This window comes from Halichoerus grypus, chromosome 13 (genome assembly GCF_964656455.1).
Source record: "Halichoerus grypus chromosome 13, mHalGry1.hap1.1, whole genome shotgun sequence".
NCBI lineage: Eukaryota > Metazoa > Chordata > Mammalia > Carnivora > Phocidae > Halichoerus > Halichoerus grypus.
The window spans coordinates 11,287,835-11,305,456 of NC_135724.1; the positions used below are offsets into that span (position 1 = coordinate 11,287,835).

Consider the following 17,622-nt stretch of genomic DNA (forward strand, 5'->3'; position numbering starts at 1 on the left):
TTCTCCCTGAATGAGGAGGGAAAAAAGGGGAGTAGCAGAAAAGGCAAGAGTGATATTAACAGCTAGAGAAGCAGATATTTCAGTGAAAGTAACAGCCCAGAGCGCAGGGATCGGCTGGCAGCCCATTATGGTAGGAGAGATGAAAAACACATAATACCCAGAACAGAGGCCGAGACCCATGGGCTTCTCTAGACATTTTTTTTTTTTTTTTTTTGTCAGATGAGTAGGGGACGTTAAGTGAGAAATGCCAAGGTGAGGAAAAGACTAATCTAGAAAAGTGCCTTGTGATGCAATGAGATGGCTAGAAACGGCTACTTCCTGTGTACTTCAAATAGCCAATTCAGGAGGCATTAAGTCACAGGAGGAAAAGAAAGGACTCTCTGCCTCATTCTCCATGTTTAAAAGGACAAGAAAACAGGAATGACAGTAATTAAGAAATACTCTTGGGGAATGGCGCACTGTTACTCTTTAAAACGGTACTCTGCACAGCATGGCGACTACAGTTCATAATCTTCCACTGCATATCTGAAAATTCCTAAGGGAAGAGATCTTAAAAAGTTCTCATCGCAAGAAAAGGTAGAATTGTAAAACTGTAAGTGTAAGGTGACAGATGTTGACTAGGCTTATTGCAGTGGACATTTCACAATACACAGAAATACTGAACCATTTTGTTGTATGCCTAAAACTAATACAATGTAATATATCAATTATGCCTCAATAATAACAACAACAAAAAAAAGTTCTGCCACAGTAATGTCTAGTGATTGTTTCCTTAAGTCTATACATTTAGATTCAGGAGTTTATTAGTTGGTATCACAAGAATAAGGTGGGATGCTAATGATAAATGCCAAATTCTAACAGAGCCCAGAATTGCATACCATGAAGGTCTCTTGGTGAGGGTTCTAGAAGACCTCCTGGTCCCCTTCAACAGATTGTTCTGCTTTGATCTTGACTTATTATGTTAGACCCAGTAAATTGGCTAAAATAATAAGGTCACAGCATCTTCTGACTTCATTATCCTCAATGTCCTAAAGACCATATTTTATTTACTGTATAGTCATTTAACTGACCTTGTTGCCCACCAGCCATAAATATGATCTCCAAATTTAAAGGTCTTAAAAATTACAGGTATCATTTCTCTGACATTAGAATTCAAGATAAAATCATCTGCTTAGACTATTTGCCATAGTCTAATCATATACAAATACAAAAACATGCTGTTTTTCTAAGCACACCCAACACAGACTATTCTCCTAAATAACTGCAATAAATTTAAATACTACTTAGTACATAAAATAATGCCTGTTTTCACCTGAAGGATCACAAATACAACACTGGACATATAATACAACAAATCATCCAAATGTGGTCCTTATAAAAAATATGTAGTAGATGAACAGAATGTCTAGGTTAAATGAATACATGTTCCGAATATTTTTATCTCATTTATTCTCAGAAAGAGACTTGAATTATAGGTATCATTGTTCCCATTTTAGAGATGAGGTAAATTTTAGTAATATTAGGTAATTTAACCCAAATTCTACAACTACTAGGAAGTGGTAGAGTCCACAATGAAACTATAGTCAATTTAACACACACTGTAATATCCATTATGTGATAAAATTAAGCTATCAAGTTTATCAAGGACATTATATTTTCCAAATTAAGTAACTAGATTTTGTCAGGAAGACTAAGAGTCCAACCATCTAATTAGTATAGGTTTAAATACATGTCTGTAAAAAGTAATGATTGCATTCCTTCTTTTCTTCCCATGAACATCTGCCTCTCCAGGTTTCCACATCTTCATTTATATTTTTTGTCATTTTCTAGGTCTTGTGAAAACTTTTGTTCATAGCCATTTCCTCCCTCAATTTAAAAAAAAGGAAAATATGTTTATTCTACATAACCCAAGTGATCGAAAATGTAGAGGCCAAAGTCATTATTATAACTTTCTATTCAGAGCACCAACCTAAGGAGAATCATTTCATCCTCTCATATAGACAATCTAAACTATTCAAGTTCTCTGCCACCTGCTTCCGAGCAAATATAAATTGCTCCTTTGAAGCCTTTTGTGGCTATCAATTCCCTTTCCATCTCAAATTATTTTACTGTCCTTTTTCTGGACTTGCCTGTTTTTGTCAATCAAGGCTTTGTTTTTCGTTTTGTTTTGTTTTTAACCTATTTACCATCCTGGACATTCTTTTTACTGTGAATGACAGTATTGAACGCCCAATATACAGCCTGCCAAGAGATAACCACAAACTTGTTTCCTGTCACATAAAATCTACTAAGTGACGGTGTCCGATTAATTGAAAGAAAAGCACAGAATATCTCTTTCACTAATCAAGAAACCACACAATTTCTCTTAGAAAAATATCAATAGAATTGCCTAGTAGCTTTATATGCATTTGGAATTTAAGTCACCTAGGGGTATGCATTTTTGTAATTCTAAATGGCCTTACAGGGATTCAATATGAGCATTCTCAATTATGATGTGAAAATTTTAAAATTTAAAATAAGGGTTTTTTAAAATTTTAAATTATGTTTATTTCAAAATGTCAACCTCATTCGGGCAACTCCACTTAAAACTAAATTAATGGGAATATTTCAGTTGTCTTTAGAAAACTTTACATTCCCATAAAAGTGTGATTTCACCTAATAACTACTGACTCTTTATGAATTCATTGAATATTATATACCTATCTACTGAAAAAAGTTTGATGAATCTGTTAACTACGCATTAAAAATAAGTGAAATTAAGGGCCTGATTCCTAGTCAATAACACTGCATAATGATTATTGCTCTCACTTTGTTGACAAGAAAATGAATGAGAGAGGTTGAGAGAGAACTGCAGTAAATGCACAGTCTATGTGATGGTACTATTGATAAAGGTACAACGGCTATAAAAAATATATGCACAAAAACCCTTGTGTACTTACATATCCTTTCTTAGGGCAGAAAAATGCTACCACTGGGCCACAAAAACATCCTAATCCACATCCCTAGAAACTCTTTAACTTGTTCAGGTCCTCTTTGTTTACAATACAGTATCAGTCAGTATTTATAAAATATAGAGGCATCAAAGGAATAAAATAATAAAGATTACTTTGACTTATGTAGATACCCCATCGACAAAAACAGATTTTTCACTCTTCCTTAAGATGTGTTCAAATGAAACAATGGCCCATGGAATAAATAACAAAGATTCTTTCTCAGTTATTCGAAGTTAAAAATTCACTCATGGATAAATTCATCAGTTTGCTGTGCTTCATTTTATCAGGAAGAGATGCAGAACACTGGCCAAGTGAAGGGCAGAAATGCAGATGTATAGATATCTTGCCGGCGCGCGCTACTTAGAAACTCTTTACCAGTACCGAGCACCAAACTGAGAAATTTGGGAAATGTTTACATAAGCAAACCTGCAGTAGAGTAGAGACTGGGAACATGTTACGAGGATGGTAGGGCCATGCTCTCTCAAAGGGCCCTTCAGTTCAGAAAGCACTTGAATGGAAATCCCCTACCCAAATATTCACACAGAAAGAAGCTGTGAAAAAACATCCCAATTTGGCTACCACTTGGCCCCCAAACACGTACCACAAACTGCCCATTTTTGTCTGATACCAATTAGAAACTGACTTCTGTTCCCATTCATTTTTAACCGAAAGGAAAATCTAAAAAAAGAAAACAAAACAACGGATCCATCAAAACAAGACCACCACTAAGAAAAGTGGGTCAGAATTGCTCATAATTGAGGGACAATAGGCTCAATAATTTCACTTTGCAGTCTTTAAATTACAAGTGTCAGAAAAGCAGTCTTACACAATTCACAGCGCTCACCATGAGAGACTCTGGACTCTGAGAAACAAACTGAGGGTTCTAGAGGGGAGGGGGGTGGGGGGATGGGTTAGCCTGGTGCTAGGTATTAAAGAGGGCACATACCGCATGGAGCACTGGGTGTTATACGCAAACAATGAATCATGGAACACTACATCAAAAACTAATGATGTAATGTATGGTGATTAACATAATAATTAAAAAAAGAAAAAAAGAAAAGTTAATGAAAAAAATAAATTACAAGTATCAGAAAAGCATATATAAGCATATAGTATGTGCATCATTTATATAGTACTCCCCGCCCCCAAAAAAGAAGCTAAAAAACCAACTGCCTATAAGCACCCACTACTCTTCATTTATTCGTGAATATTCTTGTTCTAATTTTGGAAATAAAAGTTTTACTAGTGTGCCACAATCATGGTTAACTAGGCATCTGTAGACTCCTCCTCTGTTTCTAGAAATAAACATCACTCCCTAAATTATGGCTTCAACGTATGGATAACAATCTGGACTATAATTTCAAAGTGGCTAATGCCAAAAACTTCATGAACTATTTCACAGGAGTAATAGTTTACGTTTTCCACCCCCCAAAGCAAAAAGAGCAGTTCTCCATCCAAACACAGACATTCACAATAATCATTTGTGACTTTGAAAGGCCAAATGCCCTACCTTTCCTACATAGAGAGGGTCTGAACCCATGTATTCCTCCAGCACAAAGAACTGATTCCACACCCAGCTGCGCTTGGTCCGGGACCTCCCTGATTGGAAATAGGGCTTTGATCTGGACCCGGAGAGCTCTGCTTGACTCATCCCAGACAAACACAGGAAAAGAGCTATTAGCTGCAGAAAATGGCAGAACTCCACTTTGCCCAACTTCATCTTTTTTTTTTCTTTCTTTTTCCTGTGTAAGAAAAAAACCTTGACAAGAGAAAAGGCACAGTTCCAGTTGGCTTAGTAGCTCTTGCCTCCGGCAGGGTGTCAGCTGGGAGTCCAGAGATAATAATTTGTAGAGTGTTCGATTGCAAGGGGTCACCACTGCTGAATAACCTTCGCCAAAGAATGGTGTAATAGGTACCTAGCAGAACAAAAAGAAAAGCTAGTGTCAGAAACCAAAACACATCATAACTTTTAACTTTCATTTACTTACTATTGATTTTCCCAAGATACCATCATTTGCATAATTATTAAATTATTAATTATAAACTTATACATTTACAATGACTTTGCCACATGTATAAATCACATAAATACTGCTGATGCAGAATTATCCTCATTCCACAACACAATCTTAAAACTTTGTGTTTCTTCTAGGCATTCTATTTGAACATATGGTTTACTTGATACAAATGGAGCGACATCAGTTAAAAAATCATTTTAATGCTAGCCTTTATTATTTTTTCTTTTACATTACAGTCAATTTCATTCATTGGTATTAGAATATGAAAGCAAAGCAGCTCAAAGCAGGGATTTAACCAAATGGGAAGGACATATGTTGGTTTAAATCTCTTCTGTGAAACTGTAAAGAGAAATAAAGAAGTATGAAGTGATTCAAAACCGGTTGATTGATTCTGAGTCACAGAACACCAGCTGTTTTGATGTGTTCTGATTTGATTGTGATCAGCTGCAAAGCTCAGTCGTTTCCATTTTCCACCCTTCAAACCTATTGTCATGTCTGCTGTGTCGCATGTTAGGTCACGCTATAGAGCAAATTATCTATTGAACATCTTACAGCATGACTTGTGCATAGTAGGGCCTTCTTCCCTAAATATTTATGGAATTGAATAGATCATTAGAGAGGTGTGCAAACTCAACTGTATTTGTGAGCCCCGTTCACAGTGAGTGTGCACCCAGAATGCTCCAGCAGCAGCATGAAAACAAAACAACTTTTATTCTAAAGTCTACATATTTCAGATACAGAATTCTTGTTTATGCAAGAGATATAAAATCAGTTACAAAACAAACTTCCAAATATACCCCCAAAAAACAGAGGAATAAGAATTTATGGCAAAAAGCTTGTTTAAATCACTATGCTGTACTTCGGTTTATAAATTCATTTGACTATAAATAAGTCAACAATAGGATAATTTGAGGTGAGGGTTCACATTTGCTTTTTTGGGGGGGAGAGAGGAAGAAAAATAGAGTTTTAAGGACATGAAGCCAAAAGATAGTTCCCTATCAAAGTAGCAAATTCACTGTCTTTATATTATTAGCTTTCTCATCTTCCTACCTGTCTTTCCTGTAACGAGTGTCTGTGACTCATTAGATGATTTCTGACAGTAAAGTTGCTTATGGAAAATGCCTTATCTAATAGAAGAAAAATGAAATGTATTAAATATGTTAAAATAGTCGACACAACTGTTAAGAAACAGGTTGCATTGACTTTGAGCTCTATTCAAATGAACATATTCATGTGAAAAATATCCCTATCAAGTTCTGAAATTCCAGAGGGCATTACAGGATAATCCAATGTACAGCTAATTGATGTATGCTGAGAACCACCAGAAGAGTAAACTATTATTGGAGCATATTACTGCAGTCTGTGCAATGAACACCTCCTCTTAAAATCCAAATCTCTCATCTAAGCATCTAAAATGAATTTGGTCCATTTAGAAATCACTCTGGAAGGATTAGTTGTTCTAAGACTTGGAATTATAAACAAGAAGTAACTTGGGGTCATATCTTTATGTTCCAACGTAGGCCCCTCCATTAGTCTGAAAGTACATTGCAGGGAGGTCTGAGCTAACCCCCCTGAGAAGACAGGTTATCTGTAGTTAAAGAAGGCAAGTAGGTGCTTAGACTGGGAAACAGAGATTAGTATGGACTAGTCTATAATGAGCTAGGAGTCATGGCTAGGAACTCACAGGTAGTGGCCTTTGTAGGAATGGCATGTGGAGGGCCAAGATTATGTGGTTCCCTTCATGCCAGTGGCAATTCATGTTTCCAGGGATGGAGAGGATTGAATTGTGGTGAAGGATTGTCTAGCATGGGAGACATGTGGCCAAAGAACATTTCAGTTTCACTGCTCTACTTCCTCGAGTGAGAATGTGCTTTCTCATAAAAACAAGGAGATAAATACTTTGGTCCCTAAGACAATTTTTTTTTTAAATGTGATATAGTTACATTATTTAAGCTACTTTATGGCTTAGGTGAACTTGGTAACATTGTTACACAATGAAATGCATCCAACTTCAAGAAACAAAGTAACAAATGAACTTTTGGAATTCAAAATTTGGGGAGTTAATCAAAATTATACTGGGAAAAAGTGCAGGCACCTGTATCAGATAAAGATTCAAATGCTGACTCCTGTCTTAGCTCTGCATTCTTGGACATGTGACTTAAATTTTAAGATAAGTTCCAAAGATGAGGCCTTAAACCTCTAACTTGCAAAACAAAGATGGTAATAATTGTATCTACTTCATAGGATTAAATAAGCAAATCATGAAAACCTAAAAAGCCCTAAAAATTTTTTTAAAAAAAGCTGTTGGGGTTATTTTGATATTTTCTAGTTATGTTAAAGTTAGTTTGTGATGTTTTCATTTTAATGTTATTTATAGGAAAATGTTTTAGTCAACTCTTGCACAGAATGAAAACATTCTTGATAGTTCTAGTCTCAGTGCCATGGAACTATATGGGTCATGAATCCAAAATTCTAGATGAATATGAACAATGGCACCAAAATACTTTAAAAAAAAAAGAACGCAATACTTTCTTTCCCAAGGCATGTCCTCTGTGATTTTTATAAGTCAAAGACTGGCATCAGAATTGGAGAGATTTGAGTTCACTCAAAACTTTCACTAATAAGAAAAAGAAGTATAATCTGGACCAGGAATAGGATCAGTGGGGTCTTTGCTCTAAAACCTCCTTTTTTTGCTGTATGACCTTGGATCCTTCTGGGATTTCATTTTTCACATTTGCAAAATGAGGGAGATGAACTAAATTATAAAATCTTATATGTATTTTTTACAGATGTAACTTGTCTGCTTTTGACAATTATAGAGAATTGGTTTTGTTGGCTTTTTTAGGCTGTGAAAAAGTGCACACTGCTAATAATTAAAGGGTGGAGAGATTTAAGAAAGTCATAGGACTGTAAAAGAAGCATTTTTCACATTTATGAAATTTAGCATGAATTTTAACATGAGATGTTTAAATTACTCTTGCCTCTTGAAGACCCTTTCTTTTCCATATGAGATTGTGAAGTTATCAAACCAGCGAGAACATAGAAAAGAAGTCAGACACAGAACACACTATGGATTACTTTGAAGTCACTGAGTTAATATTTGTGAAAGAGACCAGAGAGTTCTGTACTTTCCTATTTAAATGAAGTGTTTTAAAGGCAGCTATTATTAACATAGACCTTGATGAACAGGAATGTCCACCCTGTCTTTGTATCATAGTATCTAGAACAGAAGCAGACACACAATTGACTTTTGGAACACATTTACAAAATGTTTCATTATGCTTATTTTTTTTTAATATGGTAAATTAACCATGTAAGTTAATATATAAATTCCTTGGTAGCTCTTCCGTGTTTATGGGTCACAATCCCTTTGAAAAAAAATTCCATTATATTTCTCTGCAGTATTTGAAGTACCTGCCAGGCTCTTGAGCTAAATTTTCTCTACCTTTCTTGAAGGTCTATAAGAGTGTACAAGGATACTTTAAGTGGCTTTGTGTATATAACTGGAGGATAAAATTCTCTTTCATATGGCAGGTAAATGATTCTGTAATGCCTGTTGTAGAATGCACTTAGAAAATCAGAAACTCATGTGTGAATGACTGTGATTGGAGTAGGGGGGCTTCATATGTATTCATCAACATTTTTGATAGTGACTAACTCTGCCAGGAATGAACACCTGATCCAATAGGGGGAAAATCACAGGACAGATGGCCCTTCATCAGGCTTCCCCAAATCCTTGCCTTCCTTCACAAGCAGATCTGGTTTCCAAGGTAAAGACCAGTACAACAGTTTAGCCCAACTCATCCTGACCTATGTTGAGGTAGCATGAAAGAAATGAAGGGCCCTGACCCATTATGAAAAACCTTCAGTTATTTGTGGTCTTCAAAGAGAAGTCATCAAAATGTGAACTTGAGATTTCCTACTGCAAGTAGGCTTCCTATCTTCCCATAGATGTACACATATATCAAGGCACCACGATAACATTTTTTTACATATAAATCAATCACAATCATTGTCATTTTTTCACAATGGGTTAAATACTGACTCGCAAATCCGTGCCCCAAAGCCAAGCTGTGCACCCTTCCCTGCTAGGCTCCCCTATTGCTTATCTTCTCCCTTCCTTCTGCCTCCCAAGTTTTATAGACAGGCATTAATAAGGGGAAAGTCACATTAGAAACAAACAGAGACCGCTGCATCCAAGCAGTGTCATGTGTCATTGTATCCTCTGTGGGAAAGCTTAAGGGTGTGACCCACTGGAGGTCTGGAGAGCCGACCAGTTCACCATTGCTGGCTCAGAAAAAAAAAAAGTGCAGAACAATGATGTGTTGGTAGACAGTTTAGGTAACTTCTGCAGATCTAAGTCAACTTCTAAACAGTTACAAATGTATAGCTTTATATCTAGGAGAAAAACAACAGGAATAGGTTCTATCTGAGGAGAAAAGAAGTGAATAGGAGCCAACCAGATGTTTGAAAGACCATGGTGGCTGCTACTGGATTAATAACTTAAAATGTTCTCTCTCTGATATCTTAAAGCTAAAACTTATAGGGAATCAACCCCATTTACAACTGAACCCAAAACCATCAGATACGTAGGAATAAACCTAACCAAAGAAGTGAAAGACCTGTATTCTGAAAACCATAAAACACTGATGAAAGAAATTGAAGATGACAAGATGTCAATGGAAAAACATTCCATGCTCATGGATTAGAACAATATTGTTAAAATGTCTAAACTACCCAAAGCAATCTACATACACGCTGAATGCAATCCCTATCAAAAAATAAACTTATATTTTTAAACATACATTTTTTTTTGCCAAACTAAAGATACATGTAAATCACAACTAATACTGTGACCAGCACAACACACCTTAATCCAGAGAATACAAAATGAATCCTCAAAAAAGAAATTTTAAGTGGATTGAAGCAAAATGGAAAGAAAAGGGGGTGGCGATGAGATTCAAACAGTATTTACTAAATCAACATCATTTATTTGACCTGAAATCACTTTACCATGCTACTTTTTTGTTCCAATTATTTTTGTTCAACTATGTGGCAAAGAATTATTTCCAAGTAGATAGTTTATTATTCATTTAACCTTAATAGCTAATATTATTTTATCCAAACGAATTCATTATTATAAAATTTTCTTGGATTTTCTGCTCCACTTAACATCTCTGTGAAACCACTTTTAAAAATCAGATCAAGTGACTATCATACTCTTAATACAATGTTTTGTTCATACCTAAAAACAATGGCTAAAATTCCCTTAATAACAAAAAATACTTTTTATGCATCAGCATGCCAATGACTAACCAGTGAAAGCATAAATGTTGTAGAGCCTGTCCCATCTAAATCAAAGGCAACATGCTAAACACACGACAAGTAGCATGAAATGTATCATATTCAGCCAATCACATAAATATAGAACCATAAGAGTAGTTTTAAACACATGCCTAATTACCAATTAATTTATATATGCTAAACTGCTTCTTTAAAAGTGCTAAATGCCTTCTAGAAATAACTCGAGCTATAAAATATGATTATCAATTACGTTAAAATGAAATATATTGCTATTTTAGATCTTGTGGCAAAATTAAAGTGGAACATTTTCTTTGCAGTCCAGTATAAATAACCGATGGCTTATCTCAGTTAAAGACTATCAATCAACACAGTTTCTCTAAATGACAGGCAAGGGACAGATGTTTATGCTCTCTGTGTCTGGAGTTGTTGCAACAGATACAGGTCTGAAACTGTTTTTGAAATATACTTAATGTATACCACACTAACACATGGTTTATTATCTACTGGCAATTTAAAGAAGATTCGAAGAAGTTGTGTCTCTCCTCTAAAAAAATCAGTACAATTCACAATTATGTGGAACATGATATCCCCAAAATACATTCTGTCATTTGCATTTTCTAGAAAAACAATTGTAAGAATGACATTTGAGGAGTCAGTGTACTTGATAGAAAATAATCAATGAAGAATGTGAAAAATCCATAGTGGATGACTGCCAAACATCTCTAGCATCTAACTGATACTCCCTAAGATGTTTTGCTCACTAATTTATAAAACATAATAGTACCAAAAAATCACAGTTGTAACAATAACAAAACAAAACAAAAAATCTTGCTGTTGGCCTTTTGGGAAGAAACTGTCATTTCCAAGACTGCTTTAAAATTGAACTACATTTTGACAAGCAACATATTTTTAATGGATCCTTATGGAGGGAGAACAATATACATGTTCAAAAGCAGAAATGATACCATTTCAGTGGTTAGAACGCATGATGACAATATTGCCATTGCTTTAAGAACAACCTTCCATATATTAGTTCTTTTGTACAGTCTGACAAAAGATGCCTTTTGAGAATACTCCTTGAGTGTTTAATAGCATTATTTAAATTGAAAGAAAAGACTCCTCCTGCTTCATCCAATGCCTTCTTTAAAGACTTTCATTTGTCCTTGTTTTCCCCAGGACAGCAGCCTCCTGTCACCACTGAGGTCCTCACTGTGATTTATCTCTGTACACAAAGTTAGGGGAGTCTGCTTTGTAACAAGGATAACACTTGTCCATTGTTGCTTTTGCTTATTTTTAAAGTAGACCCGCTTAATGCATTTGGGCAATGCAAAAGAGAGAAAAGATATTCTAATCTCCCATTCATGAATGAGCAGATGTCATAACTCCAAAACAGAAAGTAATCCAGGACAAGGAGTATTTCAAGAGCTGTGGCCACACTTTTTTTTTTTTTTTTTCCCAACCACCACATACAAGCAGAGCTTTTAAAAGAATAATGTTTATGGGATAGAGAGAATGTCACATCGGTGCTGAAGAAGGTAATCGCTTGGTTCTCCTGAGGGTTCATGTTGGGAAAAGAAAAACAAAACAAAACAAAAAAACAAAACAATGTAAAGAAGTCCCTAAACCCACTGCTCCTGATGTTTGAAGAGTGGTGGAACCACAGAACGGGAACAGACATTAGAAAAACCTAAGGTTAGGCAGTCTCTTCTTTCTTTGCTAAGAAACCAAAATCTACAGAATTCTAGTGAAATGTCCAAAGTCACACAGGAAGTTCCTGATGGCACTGCGTGTGACTGGTTACAACAGAAAACTGAAAAAGTTTGTTAAACGTTTCTCATGCTGACACTAAAGATCTTTTTTTTTTTTTTATCGTATTTCTCCAAAAGCCAAGAAAAGTAAATTTATTCCTACTCAAATTTCTATATGATCATGAGTTTGAATTCTCCAAGTAGATCATCAGGATTCCTATCCAGAAGGGTCAGGAGTACAGAGTGAGATTGGGGGTGAAGGGATCTGTTGTTTAGGACTGTAGTTCGTCTGATACACAAAAAGCACTGTGAGGAGGATCCAACTTTAAAATCGCCTCTCCCTTCTAAATCTGGTGAGTGATCAAAGAATACCTACTGGGCTGTGACACTATAGTAACTGTTTCCACTGAAATGTAAACAATAGCTCACTGTTTCAGAAATAGGGTACCAACTCAAAAAATATCTTCAGATATAAGAATGTATATGTATATAAGGTTATTTGGTTGTTGCTACAAATCCTATATTTTGAAAGGACTGTCTGCTCCTAACTTACTGTAATCATTCTAGATTTAATATTTCCATCTTTGGCTTCTATTATTTAATTTCTTTTATCTGTATACCATTGAAAGTTTAATATTAGCTTCAATAATGTTAATACTGATGAAACAGCCCTCTTCTTTTTTACTTAAAAGGTCTAATTTTTTACATTTTAATTAGTGAGGCTGGGGACCCTCTGTGATATGTGACTTCTCACGTAAAGAAACTGTGATCAAATCCATTAGCTCCCTGGGCCAGATAACATTACAACCACAGACCACAGCCTCCTACCGTTAACTGGCCTAAATATTCAGGCAGGGGCCTTGGAAATGAATCACACAGCCTATAGTGTGCATCTGGCTCTCAGACATGGAATGAAAACTTCTCTGAGTGGATTGCAGAGTCAATTTTAACTAAGCACAAATAACTTCTGTCATAGGTAAAAGGAATGAAAAACAAAGGGGAGCAAGAGTTTATAATTAACTGGAAGAAGCCCATGTAAATTAAAAGAAAACAAGAATGAAAAACCACATCCTTCTGAGCTACTTATATAATATCATATGTAGTATTATATATAATGTATGTACTATACATATGCATGTACAATTGTAACAGTAAAATTATATTTAAAGTGTTTTTCCTTTGTTCTTCGACAACATATCTCAGCTATATCAATTTCAATTTTTAATTTACCTTAGCATTTACATTGAGCCAGGTATGATTCATGTGACTTCAGTAAAAGGAATTATGTTTCAATAAACATTCTGCAAAAGAAACTAAAAGAAATTCTACCAAAATGAAAATCTAGAGTATAATCTGAGATGAATATATGGACAGATGTCTGCATAGTCATTTGCACTGATAATTTTGTCAGCGAGGGATCTTGCAGAACGACAAGGGGGAAATGTTTGCAGGGGTAGCTTTCTGCAAAACCAGCAAATCCCCAGAGGAGGCACTCGAGTATTGCTGGTTACAGCCAGATCTGCTCTGCTTGTCAGAGGCTGAGAAGATGGTCACACACAGGACTCTGATCACATGTCCTTTTTCCTTGTCCTCAGCTCCCCTTTATCACCCCATTTAGAAGCAAGGGACGCCTTCATGCCAAGGAGAAAAGCCTCCATCACAATCCATTTGCAATACACTAATGTGCATTAGTTATTTTAGAAGTTTCTGAAACTCCCATTTTAAACTAAGACTTTGAAGCCTTCCAACCAAGAAAAAAGGGGGAAAAAAAAAAAAAAAGGAACATTTATGTGTATGTGAGAACCGTGATATGCTACAAACCACTAACACAATAAATGCAAAACCTTATAAAATCAGGAAAGGTAAAGATCACTCAAGCATAAATACTCACAACACTAAACAATTTATGGGCTCAGTACTTTATAAAAGATTTCTAAAAGATTTGACAAAGAAAGTGTTTGACTCTACACCAAGATGTATTCACTTCCTCATATCAGCATACATTCTGAGAAGTTTGTAACAGCTTTGCCATCGAAACAACTAAAATGCTAAATGATCAGTAGACCAGCAAAGAAATCACGCCTGAGGTGACACAGTGGGTTGATTTTTAGATCTAGGAAGGCTGAAGAGTAGCCAAAACTCAGTATGCTCCCTACCCTTTTTCATTGGACACTAAAAACTAGAGTCAATTCAAGGGTAAACTGCAGTAATACAGATGCTTTACAATTACCCTTTTATAAAAAAGGAAAAATCTCTGTGCTATTATTTAAAAAGTAGACTTAAGAAGAGTTGTGAGTCTGTTAGCTGATTGTTAACACAATTCTAATGACCTTATTGCAGCCCTTAATTACGATAATATCTCACGTTGTAAGCGCACAATGCCCTTTTATTAAAGCTGCAAACCGTAATAGCTTTTAGCCCGGTGATGGTCCACACTACTGATTATTGTTTTATTTTTCTAACCACAGACTTTACCGGATAAGACTATTAACACTGAATGCTATCTAATTGTTTCTGCCACTCCACTCCATATTAAACACTAACATACAAGCAAGACTTTCACAAAGTTGCCAGTTTTACTACTTGCCTCAATTCTTTTGCATTTTTATTCATACTGTTCCAAATAACCCTAAAAATGAAGAAAAGGATTCTTAATGTATTTTCCTTTAACATATAGTAACAAGAGCTTGGGTAAACATAAAGTCTAACCAGTTCTTTGGGAAAAAAAGTAATTTCTGGTGAGTTACTGAAAGCTTCCAATGTAATTACTTCCTTCCTTAGCTCCCCCCCCAACACCAACTTGTCTTTATAAAGACACACTTAAAACTATTTAGGTGTTGTTGGCAGTGTATAAATGCAAACTTTCCTTTAAAAAGGGGGGTGCTACTGCCCCTAAACTCTTTAAAAATGTATGCTTTTGTGCTGTTAATTTGATTTTTAAATGTATACTTGTCACTTAGTATCAGCCACATACTCACATGTTACTTACATTTTTCTATTTTTCCCCCATAAAGTTGTTTATCTACTTCTGTGTGGAAAATGACCTGAACACCTGTCTGGTTACAGGAATTATGAAGGACGAGTCCTACTTAAAGAGATTTCACTTAAATGATCTAATAAAGAGAAGATGTATCTTGCAACATAAAAGGCGTCTTAAGTATATTCACGGTTCAATTTGCAGATCTCCAAAGCCTTGAGACACCCACTCCTTGATGATTTCTTCACAGGTTCCCAAATGCCCACTGCTGGGTGAACTCCCTGCCAATCTTTACTCACCTGAACTATATCTAAGAAATCCGTAAGGTTAACGATCTAAAACGTGAAGGCAATACAGCAATAGGTCCTTTCTCATTAATCCACGCTCGGAGGTTGAATACCAGCAACTAGCCGTGTAGCAGGTGCACCCACGAAGAAGCCCACCACGCATTCAGAGAAACAGGGCGCCCTTTTTCCAACGCAAACCTAAGGTCCAGCCAGGCGGAGGGGAAGCAGGGCGCTGCGCAGAGGCAAGCCTTGTAGATGCACCGTAGCAGCAGAATACTCATTACAAGAAAAAACAAAACACCCTTAGATGAGTTCCACCTTCTCCAAAGGTAAAAGGAGTCCAGTGCGGACGGTTAAAAGGACTCCTGCACACGCAGGCACACACCCCCTTCCAGCCTCGGACCGCGGCAGAGCCTGGCGGCCCGGCCGGCGCGGAGTTCTGCCCCCATCCATCCCCGGTCCAGGGGGCCCACTCGTGTTCCTCTTCGAGGAGAGCGGTCCAGACTCCGCGTTCACCACGTCATCCGGAGCGCGCTGGGATCTGCTCTCACCCTGAACTCGCCGGCACTCGCCGCACCTGCTGTCTGCCACACAGGCTCGCTCTCGGGGCCGAGCGCCCTCAGCTCGGTACGCACGTCTGTCCTGCCCCGCCAAGCAACGTCTCACGGCCCCACAGCAGAAACTTGGGGACGCCAAGGGAAACTCCACACGGATCCCCCCGCCCGCTTTCCGCTCACTGAGGAGTCCGGCCTCAGATGCGCACGCCCAGGGCGCCTTCCCCAGCCCCCAGCAGGCAGACGCACTCACCTGGGGCCTCGCTGCCCTCCCGGCGGCGTCCGGCGCTAGCGACCCGGGTGTTCGCAGCCGAAAGGGCGGGCGCTCAGCAGCCGGGCGCCCGCGGGCGCTTCCGGACCCAGTGCGCGCAGCTCGGCGCTCGGGGCGGACTGGCGGCGTCCGCGCGGCACCCTCCGCGGCCGGCCGGGCACGGGCTCCTGCTCCAATCACAGCCCTCTCCGCGGGGCGCGGGGCGCGGGGCCGCTGCCCCGGCCGCGGGCGCCCCCGGCCCGCCGCCTGCGCCTGCTCCAAGGGGCCGGCCGGCTCTCCCGCGCGGCTCAGACGCCAGGTCCGGAGCGAGCGGGAGCGCGCGTCCGGGGAGAGGGCGAGAGGGCGAGCGCCCTAGAGAAGGAAAGAGGGCGCCGGGCCGGGGCGGGAAGGAGCGGAGAAGGCGAGGGTGGTCGGCGGCCACGGATGCCTGCTGTCAGCGCCAGGCGACACCGGCCCGGGGAGCCACTGAGACTTGGGCACCTCCTGGAGACCCAGTGAGGGCTACTGGAAAGGAAGACGCTCCGCCGCCACGCGCACACACACGCGCGCGCACACACGCGCACCCCTCCTCCAGCGCCCTCCCGACAGATCCGTACAGATGGAGTCCTTCGCAGGGAAATCAAGGAGAGCGGGGAAAGTAGGAGGGGCTGCAGCCCATCCATCTCTCCGCCAGGTATTTGCATCTGAAAGCGCGAAGCTGGAGGAGAGTTTTGAGAATTTTTTTCAAGCGCCCTCCCCTCCCACCCCCAACCTGTCGTAGAAGCCGTGATCAATTGAGCTCCTGAGGCATGAAGGCAAAGTCATAAAACTAATCAGAACTTACAGTTTTCTTGCGTGATAGTTTTGCCCTTTCAATCTCCTCGGACTGCCCTAGTTCTACTTTCTTTACTTGCAGAAAATTTTCTCCCCTGCTGGGTTCCCTGATGCAAAAGTTCCGAGGTGCATGATTTACGCGCGCGGTGGGATAGAGGACCCTGGCGAGGTGGGGAAGGGGATCTGGTCTTTGAGAACGCGCGACGGCCAGTACAGCTGAGCACGCTGTCTTTTCCTCTGCTCAGGTGCTTGAGTTAACCTGATGGCGAGGTGTTCTGCCGTGAGGGCTAGGAAGGTGAATTCCAAGTACGTTCGTTTTCATTTTTTCTTATTCTGTCAGTGGAACTTGCCCTACTTCTCTTCTCCATCCTTAACAGCGATCCCCTGTATACCAGTTATGTGGGTATGAGGCCTGTCAGCACCTCTGCTTCCCGGTTCTTTCAGATACACTTGCATTCTCGCATCCAGTCCGCCTGCCCATTTAGCTTGCATTTTCCCTCTCATGTAGTTAGTATTTAAAACTGAGTCGTATGCTCGTTACTGTAACAGCTAATATTTTTGGAACTCCTGTTAAGTTCCAGATACCTAGCAACGCTGTTTACTTAACGTTGCTTCATTTGTAAAGTTCTGTCTTCAACCCCAAACCTCCCCAAGTCC

General features: G+C 38.8%; 1 protein-coding gene across 3 annotated transcripts in view; it reads right to left on the bottom strand.

Moving 5' to 3' along the window:
* CDH7 (cadherin 7) overlaps nucleotides 1-16,798 on the bottom strand; it is a 127,816-nt gene extending 111,018 nt beyond the window's left edge. For 2 of the 3 annotated variants that reach the window (XR_013443269.1, XM_036120071.2), the window contains exons 1-2: nucleotides 16,135-16,798; nucleotides 4,504-4,909 (exon numbers count right to left, since the gene is read on the bottom strand). Coding sequence is in view for 2 of the 3 variants with exons in the window: in XM_036120071.2 (XP_035975964.2) it covers nucleotides 4,504-4,713 (210 nt within the window). In the remaining variant the exon portion in view is untranslated. Of the gene's footprint in view, nucleotides 1-4,503; nucleotides 4,910-15,339; nucleotides 15,859-16,134 lie in introns of those variants that run through there. The other variant, XM_036120070.2, reaches the window with a different exon arrangement.
* Nucleotides 16,799-17,622: the final 824 nt, after the last annotated feature.